Source organism: Fukomys damarensis, unplaced genomic scaffold, assembly GCF_012274545.1.
Source record: "Fukomys damarensis isolate Sample0158 unplaced genomic scaffold, DMR_v1.0_HiC HiC_scaffold_10, whole genome shotgun sequence".
NCBI classification, from domain to species: domain Eukaryota; kingdom Metazoa; phylum Chordata; class Mammalia; order Rodentia; family Bathyergidae; genus Fukomys; species Fukomys damarensis.
This window is the reverse complement of record NW_022900922.1, coordinates 39,889,712-39,910,490: the sequence shown is the minus strand read 5'-3', so window position 1 is coordinate 39,910,490 and position 20,779 is coordinate 39,889,712. Positions and strand designations below refer to the sequence as shown.

Here is a 20,779-nt window from a genome sequence, read left to right as displayed (position 1 = left end):
CAATTCCCCAAACTGGCTCCTGTACCATGTGTTCAGGAATGGAAATAATAGTACCATGCATTGGATACTGACTAAGGCATGGGCAAAATATTACAATATGTAATACAGCTGGAGAACTGCTACCAGCCCTGGAAAGCAAAGCTACCTAGTGTCTTTCATTGAAATTGCTTCTTCAAAAGACTGTTTCATCATCCTGCCAATTCTTCCACAACTGGAAGGAGGGGAACATGATAGGGTCAGTTAATTCCATGAGTCCGAGGTATTAGCCATGCTCTGTGGCCATGAAGTTCATCCCTCCATAGAAGCAATGATGTGTGGAAAACCGCGATGATGGGTGAAGCAGCCTGCAGGCCCGTAGGTGTTCAATTTAGAAGAAACACTACACGCAGCAAAGGCAAATCCATACCAGAAATGTGTCCATTCCAGGAAGACAAGGCTTATTCCATGGTGAAAGGTGTCAGATACCATTAACTGCCGTGAGGGTGCAGGTTCATTACCATGGAGAGTGGTACCACAACAGGCTTTCGGTGTTGGTCTTTGCTGCTTGCAGTAGGGATGCTCAGTGTGTCAGTCACAATGACTGAAAGCCAACTGGCTGAGCCAATCATCACCTCCTACTCTGTCTTGATGACCCCTTCGTCCCTGAGTCCACTGGTCAATGATAGCAATGGCTGAGGGAAGAGCCTGACTGCTATCTCAGAATAGATCTCCCCTACACCAGGTTATTAAAGTCCTCTTCTTCTGAGGTACTCTTATCTCAAGCTCTCATGTGGCACACAATTACTCCCATGTCTATCACACATAAATAAGCATTTCCACATATTTCTTCCACAAATATCTGTCACCCATTTTCCAGTTATGTTTCTTCAATAATACTTACACTCTTGGCAGACCATTGGCTGCAATTCATGAAATGCTCTAGCTGATCAAAATGTATGACCAGGTTCACTGCACAAAGATGTACTTACTGTGAAGATGTCTTTCACCACTGACCTTCAGCCATGTCTTAGAAAAGTGCTGCAGTGCTGCAGCTGTCCACATGCTGGCTGTTTCTTCACAATATAAAGAACCCCTTCAGGGCTGGTCCTGATCTCCACTCCTTGGGTCAACATGTCAAAATTTAAAAGTCATGAGACCACAGGTGCTTGCTGAGGGATGGAAAAATGTACAGCAGAAGTAAGGACCACGGTATTGCACCTTTGTGTATCTTCCTTGTTCTCTGTGGTCAATCTCGGGCCTCATCACATGTACTGTATTCCACTTCCAGTAGCATGGCTGTCAAGAGAAATCTGTTTCCATTGCAAGGTCAGTCAGATAACACCCAGTTCATGATGGGCATCTAAGATCGCTTGATGATGTGGTGTCTCATGACCAGGTGCTCCATTTGCAGTGACTCCCAGCAGCAGGCCAGCTCAGTTCATGACGGGCATCTAAGAATGTTAGATGATGTGGTTTCCAATGAGCAGGTGCTCCATTTGCAGTGAGTCCCAGCAGCAGGCCAAGAGCTGTTTACCAAGGAGATGGTAGTCTGCTGATGATGGCAGAGGCTTGCTCTGAAATCCTAAGGGCTGCCACTGTCATTCACCTGTGTGGGCCTGCCAGGGGCTCCCATCAGCCCCCTTCATGTACTGACATCTCAAGTTCTACTGGGCCTTTGGAACCATAAGTTCCAAAAGAGCAAAGCAGTTGTTCCACTGAGGAGCCTTCTGTCCTCCAGGATCCAGCAGAAAACAGCCACTGTCAGATTCACTCAATAAATTAGCTGGAGTCTCATGCCCAAGTGAGAAATGTGTTGCCTCCAAAATGCATCTAGGCCCCCTAGGAATTGTCTCTTTCTTGGATGTGAGTGACTCCCAATCAATTATTTCCCACCTCTAAAGATTACTTTATGCACCATGAAGCTCTCCTAGAAATTTCATTGTAGAAGAATTTGAATTGCAGTTGGTATTATTCCCTAAGTTCTGAAATGTTTCACGAAAATTTCTAGAATGTTTGCTACCAATTTCTCACTTAGTCTAATCAACAAAATATCAATCATATAAGGGAAAAATGTGGTCCCTTATGGGAGAGAAAGATGATTAAGATCAGTGCCTATTAAGCTATGACACCAGACTGGAGAATCGTTACCCAAGAGGTAGGTAAATGGAAGTGTTGCTGCGTTTGCCTGCTGAGAGATCACAGTAACCCAGTGTCATCACACGAGATCCGACTATCTTTACTGCAGATCAAATAAGAGAGATAAAGAATAATTGGTGCTACCCATCACCCATGGAATTTGAAGTCCTTCCTAGTGCCACTGATCTCTGTGAGCTCTCCAAAGTGTGATAGTGTTTGACTCACTATTTTCCTCAACTACTCGCAAATATCTAAAATAGATTCTATTTTAGACAGAAAGCAATTTTTTAATTAATTTTATTGGTACACTTAAGGTATTCAATGATGCCGACTTCATTGGAAATTTGCACCTTTACATGACCCATCTTGCTTCTTATTTTTCCTCATCCCTGGCCCTCCCTTCAACCCCTCCCTCCTTCCCTATCTACATAGACTTTGTACCCATTTTTTTTTTCATTTTCACACATTAATTCCATACCCTTCTTTTCTTCCTCCAACCCCTCCCTTTTCCTCTTCCCTTTCATGTAACACATTATTATACCATTTATTCATCATTTACACTTTCAGTTTCTCACACTAGACAAACTATTCACTATTTGCACATGCGTATGCTATTTATTTCACTTAAGAGTATCTCACTGTGCATCCATTTAGTTACAAGTCTCTAGTTTCTTATATTTTATGGCTGAGCAGTGGTCCATTTTATTTTAAACACACACACACACACACACACACACACACACAAATACACACACATCTTCCATGGAGATACTTTAAAAAACCAGGATTAGAGCTTCTATTTGACCCAGCTATTCCCTTGTTTGGTATCTTCCCAAAAGAAATAAAACAACCACACAATTGCAATATATGTGCACTCATGTTTACAGCAGCACAGTTGTAATAGCTAAAACTTGGAAAAGCCCAATTGCCCTCAGCTAGAGACTGGATGAAGTTGTGGGGTTTTTTCAGCTTTAATTGAGTTTATTGGTACATTTTAGGGATACAGTACAGTTACATTCATTGTTGGGATCTTGTACCTCTACATGACAAGTCTTGATTCTCATTTTTCCCCTTACCCCTGCCCTCCCTTCACCCCCTCCTCCCCTCCCCATCTACAAACACTTTATTTTCATCTTTTCATTATCTCACATTTTTTTCTTTTCCCTTATTACCCTTCCCCTACCAATCCCACCTTCCCTACACCTTTAGCTCCTTTCTTCCCATTTCTAAATGTCAGTAATCTTATTAGAATCTTATGTATTATTTCAGATCATTCACACCAGGTAAACTTTTCAGTATTTACACATGTGTGACTTATTTATTTCACTTAGGAGTATATCATCAGTATGTATCCATTTTCCTATGAATGAATCTATTTTCTCATTCTTTATGAAGTTGTGTTTTTTAAAAGACAGTGATTTTCTCTCTGGAAACTGTTAGGAATGTCAAAAGCATATTTTTTTATTTTCATAATTGAAATAAAACTACTATTGGTGACTACTTGATCCAGCTCAAATTAGTTGCTGAACAATGTATAACACACACTATAGTTCATAAATCATAACAGTATGCAATTCAAATAGAAGTGATGCTGCTACCGAGAAAATGTGATCTAACATGAACCACCTAAGGATGCTTGCAGTGTAAAAAAATCAAACAAATCATTTAAAGTTTATTTACAGTTTAGGCAGAATTATTAAAGTATAAAATTACTGATAATGTACATAATCAACACTGGAGATTAAGCTGCCAATACAAGGATAAAAAACCTAAAGCTTAAGTAAATATTCCTGGGGAAATTAACTAAGACACAAAAGTAAGAGAAAATATGTGTGTTTATATTTCAAGAGCCTGTGAAACATCTACAATAAATGACATTAAATTTTACTGTAGTGAACATTTAGCAGTTTTTCAAAAAAAAATAGAACACATAGCAACAATAATACATAACAATCCCAGTTTGTTTTGCTTTGCATTGCTTTTTCTCAATCGTCACTGGTCATTGCTTTATCCTAACTTCAGTGAACTCCCTACACATTAACCCTTAATGTTTTTGGCATAATCATCTGCTCTGCACATTGACTAACTTATACAAGATCATAACCTGACCTGTCATGGCCTTGAAGCCCATCCCAAACCTTTCTGCCTTTCCTTATCTTCTTTTCTGAGCTGTCATCAGAAGAGAAGAAATTTCAAATGATCTTATCCAGCAGGGTACTGCTGAATCATGAAAGCAAGTGCTCAACCATTTTTTCTCTCTTTTGAATAGCTTCTGTGTTTCCCACACCTGACCCTCAGAGTTGCATTTGTTTCCTTTCCTTTTATCTTCATTGTGTCACTCTTGATAAGCAGGTATGTTGCAGTCATTCTGCCTCCATAACATTCTCTTTCTCCCTGATTGTAGGTTATCTGGACCAAGATATTCCTCCTTGCTTCTCTTCCACTTTCCTCCTGAAGTCCAATTCATTTGCAATCTGTTGGTTCATCGGGGACAATAATCATCTTGAAACAGTTTTTCAGCTGACTTCTATCTTGTAATATTATCATCAACTATGCTTTCTTCAATTAAATCACTATAAACTCATGATTATTTTTACATTTTCTGGCTTGTACTTATTTATTGAAGTGAGATCAGGGATAGCGAGGTATTCTGAATTCCTGTATGATGTAAAACAAGATTGTAAAAATGAATGATTTTCATTCAAATGCTTTTTGTTCTCTAGAGGTATGTACAACTGAGAGCAACTCACATAGAGGAGTCAGTGGGCCTTCAGTGGGGGACATAAACGTGGACGTCAGGCTAATCCTGCCTCTGTTTATAGTCCTTTATTGGTAACTAATCTATAAATTTAGGAATTCTCTATTTCCCATCAATAAAATTATATTTAAAATGTGGCTGTAGGTACTGAAAATAGTGCTGTAAAAGCATATCCAGCAATAACCAGCAGAAAATAAATAAGTTTAAAATGTTCATTTCTAGTTGACCACACTCAACATTTTACTTCTTATACAGTTACACCAAGAGTGAATTGTCTATAAAATTATCCAGATGTGTAGTAATGAGCTTAAAGTTTCCAAAAGAGTCCAATTTCACCCTTGTCTATGCAAGATCAAGTCATAGCTCTTGGAATATTTTGCATGGACAAAGAAACTTAGTCATATTTAAGTCTGGACATTATGCGTCACACCAAAGATCAAGTGGTAAAAGATTGGGCACCACCTGATGATCCTTTTGGGTGGCAATGGACATTCTAAGGAGTGGAACATAGTAGAAGGAAGTGGATCACTTGGTGTGCAACCTGGCAGGATATCTTGTCCCTGGCCATGTGCTCTTTTTTTCTGCTTTTTGGCTGCTATAAAGTGAGCAGCTTTTATTTCCTATATCATTCTGCTGGGATATTTCTGCCTTTTCCCAAGCCTAAAAAGCAATAGAACCATAAGGCAATGGAAGGAAAGCTGTAAAACCATGAGCCAAAATAGAGCTTTCCTCCTTTAAGGTGTTCTTCATCCAATCCATTAAAAACATTAAGAACAAATACTGTGTTGAAGTAAAATCAATTTGGCTTCAACAATGTTATATAAAACAGCTATATGATTTTTCACTATGCAGATTTTCACTCACAACTAAAAGATCATCTCTAATATGTATCTCCACCCTATTGGCCTATTTTACATTTTCAGAATTAACAACTCCTAAAATCATAGAAGTCATTTTCTTCTCCTCTCCCTATCCCTCTGCCTTTCTCTCCTTCTGGCTCTGTCATGCTGCCTCATTGATTCTCTTTCTCTGGAGAACTCTAAAACAATTGCAGAATCTTATAAGTCCCATCAGTGGATTCTCAAAGTTGTCATTAAATGTGAGCTGTACCCATCCTATTGGAATAATGGAAATAAACACAGAATGTCTTGTGTGGACAATTTTCAACTCTTCTCACTCTACCTGGTCGGTTCCTATTTTTCAGACTGTGTGAAGATAATTTACCAGGAATATGTTGTTCCCAACAGGTTTCCTGTGGATTCCTTTCCCAAACTTTCTAGAAAGGATTTATTCTGAAAAAAAAAATCCATGAAAGAATGACAATCTGGAAAAAGGTGGAAACTTCTACCCCAAATCAAAGAACAATGATAGAAAATCATGATACAGTTGTGATCTTATTCCAGGAAATAAACAATACACATGCACAACCACATTTAATCTTTATCAATGACTTCATGTACAATAGTCACTGGGTCTCCTGTGTTAAAGATGAAGAAAGTGAGCCTTATAATGCTTCAGGAATTTTGACAGTTATACAGATTATGAAAAGAAAATGGATTTGTACCTAGGGCATCTAATTCCAAAGCCTAATATATTAGATGTTATCTTGGTGTAAAGACTCTTTTCAGTCAACATGTCTTTGAGGAAAGAGTTTCTGGTCTAGTTTTATTTAGGAAGTACAGATGTTAAAATGTGACCAATACTACTAAGATGTTTTGTGATTTAAAAAAATGGAATTTATTGACTCCTAGAAATATGTAGGTGAAAAATAAAAAAGTTTCAGGCATGGCTGAATCCAAGGGCTTAAAAATGACATAAAAAATACAAAACTCTAGTAGGTTTTCTCTTGGCAAATGAAATACTATTATTATGTGAGAGATAACCAAGCTGCAGGACAAGGAAAACAGGCTGAGCAACCCATATGTAACTCAAAAGTGTAGATATTGACTTTTGAGAGTAAGATGAAAATAGAGAAGCAAAGATAATGCCAAAGGAGCAATTTCTGAGGTCAGGGTTGTCTGTCACCTGTATTCTGTCATTGCTACTCTGTGGTTTGGGACAATTCTTTTCCCTTTTCTAAGCCAAAGTTTTCTGACATACAAAAGAGTAGAAAACATTTTTTCAAAAATTTTATAAATGCCTACATAAAGCATGAGCAAATTGATTGTATGAAGCTTTCTCACATTGAACTATAGTTATTGTGCATTTTCTCTGTTTAAGTTAAATCATTTCTACTCCACATTAACTGCTCTGCTCAATGGTGTATTTGTCATAACTAGTTGTGGAAAAATACTTGGGTAGCAATAATAAATTTCCTATTATGAAATACTATTTTAGTCCCTTTCACATTCAATAAAAGCTTATGCTAAGATTAAAAATTACATGAATATGAATTATGTCAAAAAGTCTATATACAACCTTGACATTTTTATCCATTTAAACATTGGATCTCAAGTATGCAGAGAATCAATGTTAATCACTATTATTTCCAGCAACACTTTTTTCACAACTGCCATGACTCAATTTATCCAAAGTAATAAAGAATTCATAGATCTCTTGTTGTTCAGAAGTTTTTAGTAAGAAGTGATGTCACTTGTTGATTCTTTGTGCTACTTCACATGTGAATGAGGCTTTGTTCATGAAATCTTTTCCTACACTAATGTCTTCAAGAGTTGTATGTAACCTCTCTTCTGGATGGTTTAGCGATCCTTATTCAGACTTTTAGTTTCTCACAACAGAGAAACCATTTGGTAAAAATGTGTCCTATTTATTACACCTGAGTATGGCCTTGATGGGCATCCATTTAGCAATAAATGTATCTCATTTCTCATTCTTTATGGCTGAATAGTACTTCATTTTATAAAAAATTACATTTTCTTTATCCAGTCTCCTAATCAAAGACCTCTTCTCTGAAAACTATAGCACTATAAAAAAGATTAAGGTGATATCAGAAAAAGGAGTGACTTCCTTTGTGTAAATTTAATATGTAGATTTTTGATCCATTTTTATTTTATTTTAGTGAATGGTGAGAAATATAGGTCTAGTTTTAATCTTTGGAAAGTTAAAACCCAATTATTCGAGCACCATGTATTAAAGAGGCTATCATTCCTCCAGTGAAGGTGTTTGGCTCCTTTGTCAAAGATGAGGTGGCTGAGTGTGTCTGCAGTTATTTCTGCACCTTCTAATCTGTTTCACTGGTCCTCAAGTCTTTTCTTTGCCAGTGTCATGCTGTTTTTATCACAGCAGCCTTGTAACATGGTTTTAAATTGGGGTTGTGATACCCATTACTTTGTCTTTATTACCTAGAATTGCTTTTGATATTCTAGGTCTCTTATTGTTCCAAGTGAATTTTTGAATTGTTTTCTCAAGGTATGTGAAGTATGCTTCTGGAATTTCAATTGGGATTGCTTTGAATCTATTATAGCAGTTTTAGAAGTATGTCCATTTTCACTATATTGGTTCTTCTTACCCAGGAGCAAAGGATGTCTTTGCATATTCTGATATCATCTTCAATCTCTTTTTTTAGAGTGCTATAGTTTTCAGAGAAGAGATCTTTGATTTGGAGACTGCATAAAGAAAATGTAATTTTTTTTATAAAATGGAGTACTTCTCGGCCATAAAGAATGAGAAATGAGGCCCGGGGATTTACCTCACCAGTTTGGTGGTCTGCCTTGCAAGCACAAGGACCCAAGTTCAATCCTGGGTCCAAAAAAAGAATGAGAAATTAGATATATTTATAGCTAAGTGGATGCCCATCAAGGCCATACTCAGGTGTAATAAATAGGACACACTTTTACCAAATAGTTTCTCTGTTGTGAGAAACTAAAAGTGTGAATAAGGATCAAAATATATAATAGATAATGTGAAATATGAAGAAAAGTTCCAAAAGGTAAGGGGAAGTGAGAGGGGTAGGGGAAAGGAAGGAAGGGAAAGTAACAAATATGACTAAAGGAAAAAAAGGGAAGCAAAGTCTTTGTAAGAGAGATTGAAAGAGTTCAAGGGAGGGCAGGGGAATGTGGGGGGATAAGAACCAAGATATATCATGTAAAGGTACAAGATACACTTTTTTATTCCTCTCTCAATGAAAATGCCAGAGAAACATAGACCCTACTGTGAGAAGATCTACATTTCTTTGATGAGTCTCTGATGCTGATTTTCTCTGGTTCTAATAAAAACATTAAATGTAATGTATCTTAATCTGAAATATTCATGGTTTGAATACATAACACAGGAACATTAAAACTTGCATTTGTTCTATTTAAAAATGAAATTTTGGCCAGGGACTTAGCTCAGCTGTACAATGTTTGCCTGGCAAACATGAGGTCCTGAGTTCAATCTCCAGTACCACATAAATAAATAAATATGAAACCTGAAAATTCTCTATAAATAACATTTTCAGTATCATCACCCATGTGTATTCTTTCCCATAATGTTGTTATTTCTTTCCAATGAGCACACTTTCTCATTTATTACATTTAATTTTTTTATTTTTATTGGTGCAGGTTTACAGTACATGGTTACATTCATCATGGAGAGTTTGTACAAATACATGACACAGCTTCATTTTTTGTTTTCTTTCCCCTTCCTCTCTCTTCCTTCCTTCATCTCTTGATTATTTTCTCACTTGCAAAAGGTCTACTTTTGTTCTTCCTGTTATATATATTTTATTGCTCTTATAGTTTGGTTTCTCATATAAGAGAAATCATTAAGTATTTGAGCTTGTGAGTCTAATTTATTTCACTTCAAACTATGGTCTTAATGTGCATCTCTATTCTTACAAATGGCTCAAATATATTTTTTCTTCCCAGCAGAGTATTACTGTACTTCATTGAAAATAAAAGATATATTTTATGTATTCTTTGCCTCTTATTTATTCATTTGCTATTTACTATATTGGGAGTCATTAAGCACCCTAGATCCACAGGAGCAGAGGAACAAAAGGAATCACAGTCTCTTCCCTGTGCCTGAGTCAGGTTAGTGGGAGCATCAGCAGTCAAAGCTCCCCTGTGCCATCAGCTTTGAGCAGGTCTTTGGACAGGAGAAACCATGGGTAGAAGGGTTCCACCTCCTGGCATGCTCATGACGGGCAGAACAAGCACCAGACTAAGAGTGCACTCAGGAGGAGGGAGGGAAAAGTATGTTAGAACTGAGAAACACTGGATTGCAAAGAGAATGTGTTTAACCATGGATTCAGCATGATGAGTGAGTGGACATGGAACAGCATTCACTCTTCGGGTAGCGTCCTATCATAATTTTATTGCATGCTAAAGAATATATATATAACATCAGTAATTCAATTTTATCTTTTATACTTATTTTTCTGTTTGAGATTAATTTTTGCTAACACAAGCTTCTTCCTCTAGTTTTTAAGAATAAATTTAAAAATACACAAGATTCATCTGACCCTTCTATATGCTTTTGAAGAAGGCATTTTCACTTTTCTAGATCAGATTATTCTTTTAATTTACTGTCATCATGTTCTTTTCTGACGTACTGATATGGTTCAAGACATGCTACCCGACATATGGCAACTTGGCATTTGAGGAAACAGCAGAACTAAGAAGTCACTCCATTTACCCTTTCATCCCAAGGAGGATCATCAGATTCTCATTCCTGAGGTGCTTGACAAAGTGAGGCAAATTTATCTTCTTACCTGAGAATGAGCAGAAGAATTTTAGTCCAAATGTGATTAGCAAAACATTCTCATTCGCCTTATCACCTGGGGAAGACTCTCATTCCTGAAGATCTTTAAAAAGTCACTCTATTTTCCAGTCTTCCCTGAGGAGCATCATAAAAATTGCATTCCTAGAGTTCTTGTGGAGTTACTGCTCTTCCCATCTTCCCAGAGTAGAGTCATAAGGCTCTTATTCTCAGTTAACTTCTTTTTACATGGAGGACAGGAATACTCCTATCTCTGAAGACATAGAGAAAAATCTGAAACATAAACCTTGACATTTCTCCCCCACCTCACTATTATTCTGTCATACTTTCCCCACAATCACACTTCCTAATGAAAGTTCACATCTTGATCACACCTAGCACAGAAAACACAAGTTTCCCTGGTACTTATATCTTTATTTCCATGTAAAGGCTCTGTTGTAAAAAAAGAAAAAAAGTTTATTATTAAATAAATAAATGCATGTGTTCATCTGAGTGAGGCTCATCCATGACCCCTGAGATGAAGGAGGAAAAATTATTTTGTCTTCTACAGGGTGTCAGCATATTTAATCCATTACTCTCAGATATCTGTATTGGCTTGCTTATTTTGATTATAGAATTATCCTTTTTATTTCTAAATTCACAATACTCTTTCAACAAAAGTACATTGAGGGAAAATATTATAAACACATTTGATGAATGCTAAGGGACCCTAATGAGTGAATCTGTTATGAGGGAAAGAGACTCCTTGAAATGTTACGCACCAACTCTCTATAAAAGGAGTTGCAAGGAAATGAGAACCAAGACCTGTCATGTAAAGGTACACATTCCCAAAAATGAACGTAACTGAACTGTATACCTAAAATATACCAATAAACTCAATGAGGAAGAAAAAGTAGTTGTAAGGACCAGCAATGTAGCTCAGTAACACCTCATCTGCCTTGCAAGTGCGAGGTCCTGAGTTCAATCCCCGGTACCAAAAGGAGGAGAAGAAGGAAAACTTACATGAAATCAGAGGAATTTTTTTTGGGGGGTGGAAACAGGGCCCCACTATGTAGGTGAGACTGATCTGGAATTCACTATGTAGCCCAGGATGCTTTCGAACCCACAGCGATCCTCCTTCCTCACCCTCCCAAGTGCTGGGATTACAGACGTGTGCCAACATGTCTGGCTAAAGGAATTCTTAATAGATGACATCCCTTTATCCTAAAATAAGTTAGGGGTAACTGATTTATACAAAAAATTGTTAATTCAATAGATATAAATCAATCACTAGAGTGTCTCATAATTTTCCATAGTTTGTGTGGAAGGGGTGCATGTTTACTATTGTTAAACAAGTATAAATTTGCTCATCAGCATTTCACCAGGTTAACAGTGCTCTATTGCATACACAGTATAGGAGAGACTCTCACTGACAAAGATATAGGAAAGATGTTTCTGTATTTTGGTAAAAGACTCATTCCTGTGCTCCAGGAAGTCTTCCTTCACCACATCAACCTCTGTTGTACTTAACTATTTCATGTTGAGTTGTCATTCTCCACATCACTGGGCTAAATCAAAGTTAGTCTTCCACTTACTCTTTCCAATGTGGCTTCTGCAGTGAGTAAGGCACAGAAGTAGAGTTCTCCATGATGAAACAGCAGCTGGATGGGCCTAACAAGCTCACTTCCTGAGCACAGGTGCCATCTAGCCCTTGCATAGCAGGCTCAGGTCATGTTCTCAACAGACAAAGGAGGCAAGCAATTTTTCTCATTCCCACTGCACACAGGAAAAACGTGAGTGGACAAGACAAGGACCTTGCAAAGAACCCAGCTTGTGAAGATTAGAGCTGTATTTGAAAGACCCCACTCCTGATGATGAGTCGAGGCAGCCTCTTTGCTAACTCTTGGCAGGGTTTAGCCAGTGTGTGCTTGCTATGTAAGAAGAAGACCCATGTGACATTGAAATTCTAAACTTGTCTTAGACTATAAAGGAAGAAAGGTCATGGAATTTCGGACAGATTTGACAGGAGAGTTTGGAAGAATACCCCTACCTTAGCTAAGTCCAGGTCCAGTGGAATTGTAGTCCTGAGTTACTCGAGGAAACATGAGGAGCCACACAAATGAGATTAGGCTGTCGATACTGATGCAGCTTCCTCCTCTGCCAGAAAAGTGAGACATTTCCTCTCACCCTGCCTAATTCTGCAACTGTTTCTGTTTGCAAGTCTGTATAGGTAGAAGTTTAATAAATGTACAAACATACAAGGAACAAAGGCAGCCTCTGTCTGATAAGCACAAAACTGTTTCCTGGGCTCCCTTGCTGTCGGATGCCAGAGTTCAAAGATGCAGCCTGCACATCAGCTCTGTGGCCTTGCTCTCTTTTCATTGTCCTGTGGATTGAAGAGGCAGCAGTGCAGCAAGGAACATTAGGGCGATTCTGTAATCCTTGGATCATTCCTGTACCAGAAAACACTCAGAAACCATGTGAGAAACTTCTGTTTCTATGTCCACAGGGAAAGCAAGATCCCTTAGTTTGTTTCTATTTCAAAGGAATTAAAAACAAATGTATATATTAAAATATTCCTGAAGATTAAGTTCTTTGAAAAGCATTTTACTTCATAAATACAATACTATGGGCTGTAATAATCCCAGGCTTTCTTCCTTCCTTGCTGCTACACCTAGCCTGCCTCTCCCTTGGCTACCTGATGCCTAAAGTGGGATGGTTGGGGATCAGTATGTAATAAGCAACGGTTATAATGCATAATAAGATGGATGGCTAGGTGAACAGATGCTGAAAGTCTACAGTGCTCAGGGTCATTTTTCACACACTTGTTTGGGGAGTTTGATTTTTCCTGATCTTACAAGGTTAAGGAAATGTGTTGGTAAACAGTCTATGAGATGGTCCAACTATTGTGTTGTCTCTGAATCGTATGTGTTACCAAAGTGTGTTTACCCTTGGATCACTTGACATGCACCAATTCTTCTGTGAAATCCATCATTAAACAGCAGTGCTTGACTATGAGGAGACTATTACTTAGTGATACTAAGTAATTCTACCACTGAAGACCTAAAACAGCTCTGCATAACTTTTTAAATAATGCAATGCCACTGTTTAGCTTATTATACCTAAAAATATGTGTCACAGTTTACACAAAAAAGATATGTACCAAAAATGCATTTGCCAAAACTAATTAATCAATTCTCCCACTAGTTCTCCATCTATTTTATCTCCAACTTCCATGTTAGATAGACAGTTTCACTCAATTCATCTCAGCTAGACCATTTAAATGATGGAATTATGGCATTAGTATAAGAACCTGGAAATTAATCCCATTTTTAAAGCTTCAGTAAGTCTCCCCAACAAAGTTTTTCAATTGTTAACAAAATGCATGATCCTAGCAAAAGGAAAGTGAGTGCACCTGGACAAAAGAGCATCACTAGTGCTGTGAATTCTTCTCTCAAGAAAATATAAGCAGATTCTATTATTTTTGGCATCTGGTAAAGATTCTCTGACAACTCCAAAATAAAAAGGATATAGAAAACAGATCTAGATGATACAAGACCCAGTGTGACATGAAAGCAAAAATGTGAAGGTGGTAAAATAGGAGTATCTTGATGCTTTTTCAGGAGAGAATTTCAGCAGGGGGAGCACAGGCCCTGAAGCTCCTGAATTCTCTTCTTGTGCTGAGCATCATGCTGAGTAGTTTATACTCAATGCATCATGGGAGCCTCTCACAGCAGCGCTAGGCAGCAGGAGCTGATTCAATTAGCAATTCCAGTAGTGAGGATACTGATACTGAAGAAGTGCATCAGCAGTGCAGAGGCACAAAAGAGTAAGTGGATGAGTACACTCATGGGTGATCTGCAACTGAGTTTAAGATCTTAACTATTTGAACATTTTAATACAAAATATCAACATTTATTAGAATTAGTATTATGAATTTTTTGAGATTTTCCTTTTTATCTTTTTATTAGTACATTTGCAGTACATGCAGTTTACAATCGTCTTGGGGAGAGGGTATATATGCATGACACCTTGGTTTCTTTTAATTCCCTTCCTTTTCCCTACAAACACCTTCCCTTCTCCTCCAAATATGCTTTCCCATTTTCATTCTTTTTTGATATTATTAATCTTATCTCATGTTTATGACATATAGCATTTATATTCATTGAGGTCATTAGGCTCCTGTACATGGCATATCTTTATTCTATTTAATTGTCTTTCCCTTTTTATCTCCTCTCATCCATGTTCCCTTGGACCCCTTCTGATTTGCAAGGCATGTATCCCATTATTACATTCTATCCACTATTGTACTCTTTGTTTCTACTTTGCCACAGGCAAGGTCAAAAACCATATGGTCATATCAATAGATGAAGAAAAGGAGTTCAATAACATCAAACACTCTTTTCAAAATAAGAACCCTGAAAAGATAAGTATAGAAGAACCATACCTGAACTTGATAAAAGTTATTTATGACAACTCAACAGCCAACATCATATTAAATTGAGAAAAACAAAAAGGACTGCTCATAAAATCAAGAAGAAGGGCCAGGAATTTAGCTTCAGTGGCACCATGCCTGCCTCACAAGCGTAAGGTCCTGAATTTAATCCCAGGGAAAAATAAAAAAAGAACACAAAAATGACCATTATACCACCACTTCTATTTAACATAGTACTTGAAAGATTAACCAGAGCAATGTTTCCCCCTTGCTCCTGGATAGAAAAAATTAATATTGTCAAAATGACAATGCTTCCACAGCTATTATACAGAGTCCATGCAATGCCAATCAAAATATCAACATCATACTACACAGATCTAGAAAACACAATCCTAAAATTCATATATAAAGAAAAGAGACCCAGAAAAGCAACAATCTTGGGCAACAAGAGCTATACAGGAGGCATAACAATACCTAACTTCAAACCATACTATAAAGCAGTAGTAATAAAAATGGCATGATATGCTAACAAAAGAAATACATGTGGATCAATAAAACAGAAACATACAGAAACCTAGTCAGACAAATTAAGACATTTGATTTTTGACAAATGGGCCAAAAGGATACATTAGAGGAAAGATACCTATTCAATGAATGATTCTGGGAAAACTGAATGAATGTGTTCAGATTGACGCTGGACCCTTATTTCTCACCATATCCTGAGTTAAAATCAAAACGGATTAAAGATCTAAACATTTAGACAGAAATATTAAACCAGCTAGAAAGTAAAATGAGTAAAACACAAGGAGACATACTATAGGTAGGGATTTCTTTTTTAACAGAATTAAAATTGCTCTGGAAATAATGGCAAGAATCAACAAATTGGATTACATCAAATTAAAAAGCTTCTGCAAAGGAATCAACTAGTAGAGAGAAGAGACAACCTGCAGAATGGGAAAAATTTGCCAACCATTTCTCATGATAGAGAGAACTTTGGTAAATAGTCTGAAATCTAGAAAATGTTAAGGAAATAAAGAATAGCTGCTGCCTTTCACTTCTAAAATTTGCTTTGCCTTGCTTGTTTCTTAGGATGAAAAATACCAGAGGTTTCATCATTAAGCTTGAAGGCACATAGCCCCAGTTTAAAATTTTATAATATTAACAAATGCTGGAGGTGCTTAGCCACCTCCTCAGAGCAAGACCAGATGTTCAAACTGAGGTGACAGTCACCATGCCCTAAGCAATAAACTTTCTGTATATCATATGACTATAAAAGTGTTAAGATGGAAGGAATGTCACCAGTCCTATTTGCCTAACACTGACACTCACCCACTCTCGTGGGCTAGAATAGCTAACTAGGTGAATCCTAAATATAAACATCCTAACCACAAAGAAGATGCTACATTTGGGTTAAAATTAAACTAGCTTGTGACCATGTTTTGTGATGGGAACTGAGAGAAATGGAATGTCTTATTGAACTGCCTAAAATGAGATCATGATTGTAAAACTCCTATAAAAGGTAGATTGCAACCCAGCTCAGGGGCAGTCACTTAGCACAGCCCTTGGTGCAGGCTGACCCTTTGCTAGAAAAGTAAACTTTTTTTGTTTTACCCACTCTTGCATCTCTATATGTCATTTACCAGTTACTTTCCCCAACACTCACACAAAGGACTAATATCTGGAATACATAAAGAAATCACAAAACTTAGACCACCTAAAATAAAATACCCAATTAAGAAATGGGCAGGTGAAATTAATAGACATTCAGAGAAGGAAATGCAAATGGCCAACACATGTGTGAAAAAATTTCAACATCCCTGGCCATTATGAAATGAAAATTAAAACAATGCTAAGATTTCATCTAACATCAGAAAATATAGCAGTCATCAAGAAATCAACCTATAACAAATACTAGCATGGCTGCACTGAAATAGGAACCCTCCTTCATTGTTGGTGGGAATGTCATTGGGAACAATCACTATAGAGATCTTCATGGAAATTTCTGAAAAACTAAAATTAGAAATTCCATTCAATTCTTCTATTCCCCTTCTAAAATTCTTCCCCAGAGAGCTAAAGATACAATATTATAGCAACACATGCATTCCAACATTTATAACAGCACATAGTAGCTAAGTGCTGCAAGCTGCCTTTTACCCATCAACAGATTATTGGATAAAGAAAATCTGGTATATATACATAATGTGATACTATTCAGCTGTAAAGGACAACTTTGAGACATTTGTAGGAAAATGGATGCAGCTGAAAAATATAAAGTTGAATGAAATAAATCAAACAAAGATGATATTGATTTTTTTTTAGAGTAAAAGAACTTATTGAGAGAAAGAAAGCCTCTGTCTAAGAAATACAGAAGGAAGACTGGAAAGTGGGTTGCCCACTCACTCCCCTTTTCAAAGATGTTTTATAAAGCAAAGCCATGTGGTGAGCAAGATACAAAGTGGGACAATACTGTAAGACCCAATGGCAATGTACAAGGTGGGCATGAGGTAAGACAAAGCTATGACGAACCAATAATATTACAAGTACAGTCACTCAGGTAATATTGATTAAACAGGGGTCAAATGGGGAAGCACATCACATAGAAAGCATACAAGAATTTTCAGTAAGGGTGGGGTTCTGGGAAAGGCTTGGTTAAGACCTTGTGCCCCATGCACATGATTGATACCTATTTACAATATCAATCACTGCCATCCATCCCCAGGTGAGCAACGGGATGTAATAATTTCTCTTCTTTTATAATGCAGGCCTTCAGTAAATGTGTCTTGATTTTCTTCCATGTTGCCTCTTTGACTGTCCTCCATGTTCGATTCTCTAGGGCCAGCCCTGTCTAATTGCCTACAAGATATCTAATTAACTTACCTATCTACAATATTCCCCCCTCTGAAGAAGTATCCCTAAATGCCATGAGGGACAAATGGAAAAGATCAATTTGGTTACTTCTGGCTGAAAAGTATCATAGTTGTGATCAATAATCATTGTTACTCTACAGAGGGCCTATCCAAAGGCCCTGGCTAGGTGCCAGGCATTGTCATCTTAACTAGGCTTACAGCTTGGAGTCTGAAGGAGATAAAGCCAATGAAACAGTTAAGGATACATAGCCCAAATTATAAGGTCAGCAGTATTGCTATGAACATAGCCAACAAGGGTTTCCACTGGGAAAAACTAGTAATAGCCTCCCACAGAGAGGAGAAGGAGAAGGTCCAGGGGGCTTCAGAATTCAACACAGAAATCTTGTGTAGTTTACCAGTTATGAGCTGTTTACAAGTCTGGTGCTTCCCAGTAAAAGAAATCAACAACATTTGCTATCAGTTCCATTTCTATGACAGCTTGGAGGTTGGTAGCCTCTAGGCAAGAATAAGCAAAACATTTAAGAATTTTAGAGCATGTCTAATCTAAGCATGAGCACACTAGAATGAAAGGGCAGGTTGAGGAGAAAGTCACACTTAGATACTGAAATAGTGAGTTATTGTTACCTGTTGGCTCTTAGATTCTTTCATTGATAAATGTTATCTATTTCTGATACTTTATCATAAGTCTCTACTTTTAGCTGTAAGAAGATAAGATAATTTGAAGAACAAATCTCACTTAAGAAATTTTAAACTCTAGCTGAGTTTTTATAGATTTTACCATAGTTTGATTTTAATGATCCATAACTACAATTAACTACTGGTACAGCTGGAAACTGCCAGGAGGGGTCAGTGACTGGAGCCCCTTTTTATATATAATTTTATTACTATGGCATTATTTTATATCACTTTGGGTTATTCTTTTCTGCTGGGTATTTAAAACCAAGTTAAAGTGAGACCTTTGTCAATCAATATGAATATCTTGCTATATCAAGGTCAATTAAGTCTCTTCAGACATTATTTTGGAACTATGTATAGAGACTCTCAGCTCCTCTGTCAGTGTCAGCTGTCAGGATGGGTGATGGCCTTGCTTGACCATGATACTTTCAGTGAAAACATGGGAGATTTTTTTTCCCTCTTTGTGACCCTCTTTGCCACACTGTACATTTGTCCTCTCTCATACTCAGGAAGTTGGGTGACTTACCAAAGATGTAGGATCCCATGGAAATGGTTCATTTTAGACAAAATGGCCACAGAGAGGTCTGATACTCAAAATGGAACTTTTCTTGAAAACAAGTCATCTTGGTAAAATCCAAACTTATCCTCTCTGGGAAAGCAAATTTGAACTCACAACCCCACTCCGCTACTCACTCCATCCCTCTTCTCCAACAGGTTTAAACTCCATCACCAACCCCAGAAATACAACCCAGAATGCTCTCCTGCCACACAACCCTTTATAAACCTCAGCCAGTTAGTCCCTCTCTCTCTCACTCACCATTGTTAGAGACAGCCAGTACCTCCTTCCCAATAAAGCCTTGCCTTGGGTGCTTCTGTTTTCTGGTCCAATTCTTTTTCAGTTCCCAATGTTCTGGATTCTTTGTTGACTTTGAGGGTGTAGGGCCAAAATATTGGAAGTCCTCTTAGCCCACTTGCTTTTCTACTTTTGGTCTCCAAACTTTAGTTGTTGAACACCCAGAAGAGAACAATGACATTAGTAGTATAATAGCAACAGTGAGCTTAACTATTATAATTTTGTCTGGACATTAAGCACTTTTGAAATATAAAGTACAATTACAGGGCTGTTATTTTATCAACCATGGTCATTTAATTGTATCCCTGCAGAATGTTAACAAACAGCAGTGATATAGTATATAGAGAAATTTAAGGTCAAGAGCCACACATAGTATTTTAGCATGACAATCATGTTGATATTGTCTTTGGAACACATTCAAATGTCCATCTTTGTATGAAAGTATTTTAGTCAAACATCTCTATTTGATTACAAGACATTAAATGACACACAGAAAATTCTTATTTGTTATCTTTTAATGCTATGTCATCTAAAAAGGACACACATATCAGTCGATAAATAGGCCTTGGAAGTTTATAATGTCAAGCTCTTAATTTCTAGTGTGTGAGCTTGTTTGGTCGGTTTGGCATCTAATCATCCTTAAGTGTGATGACACATAACAAATCTATCACATAAATTATTTTTAAAAAGTTATTTGGTTATCTCATGTTGGCTTGATATGTATCTCTTATCACAAGAAGCTAGAGAACAAGAGAAAGGCAGATATATGAGTCAAAAAAATATCATTACCATAAACAATATCTTAGAAGACCTGCACACCCATAAGACATGGATGATATTTAGTACACCAAGAATTAACAGTGAGTATCAGCAACATGAAATCCTTTGCCCCTTAATTTTGCTTTGTACCAAGAACATTCTAAATAAAACCTTATAGTTTTCCCATAAAAAACTTAGCCATTTGACCATGACCAATGTATGCATATCACACTGAAGACCATGCCTGGGAGAAGAGAAGGTTCATGTAGTTTTTACTCTACCAAGGCTTTTTTTTTACATTTGTCTAGAGGTATGTCTCAGTAATAGTAGAGAAAGCAGTTCAATCCTGTAGCTCAACTCCTAATGGAGGTTTAAGAAAGGACTTGATGACATCATTTAAGATCATTCTGAGATAGAGGATATCGGATGATCATTGACAGAATTCTGCTCACCTTATTGAAGAGTCCAGATAGGACAAGATGTGGTTGTAAGAGCTAGTTTCTGATGAGGGACCTTTGGGTATCCACTAGAGAGTACCCCTGGCCATGACTCTTCACTTGTCACCTCAGTTTCTGCTAGGAATCCAGTTGCCTTTCTGGTCAATGTTCCACCCACCATTGGTATCAATAGGTATGGGGATTCACCAGAGGGAAACTAGAGAAACCTTTCCTCTGCTT

General features: G+C 37.3%; 1 protein-coding gene across 1 annotated transcript in view; it reads right to left on the bottom strand.

Moving 5' to 3' along the window:
• The window catches only part of LOC104870643 (prolactin), a 15,959-nt gene extending 14,918 nt beyond the window's left edge, over positions 1–1,041 (bottom strand). Inside the window, exon 1 of the mRNA XM_010636323.1 lies at positions 969–1,041. Coding sequence (XP_010634625.1) covers positions 969–1,041 — 73 coding nt within the window. The remainder of the gene's footprint in view (positions 1–968) is intronic.
• Positions 1,042–20,779: the final 19,738 nt, after the last annotated feature.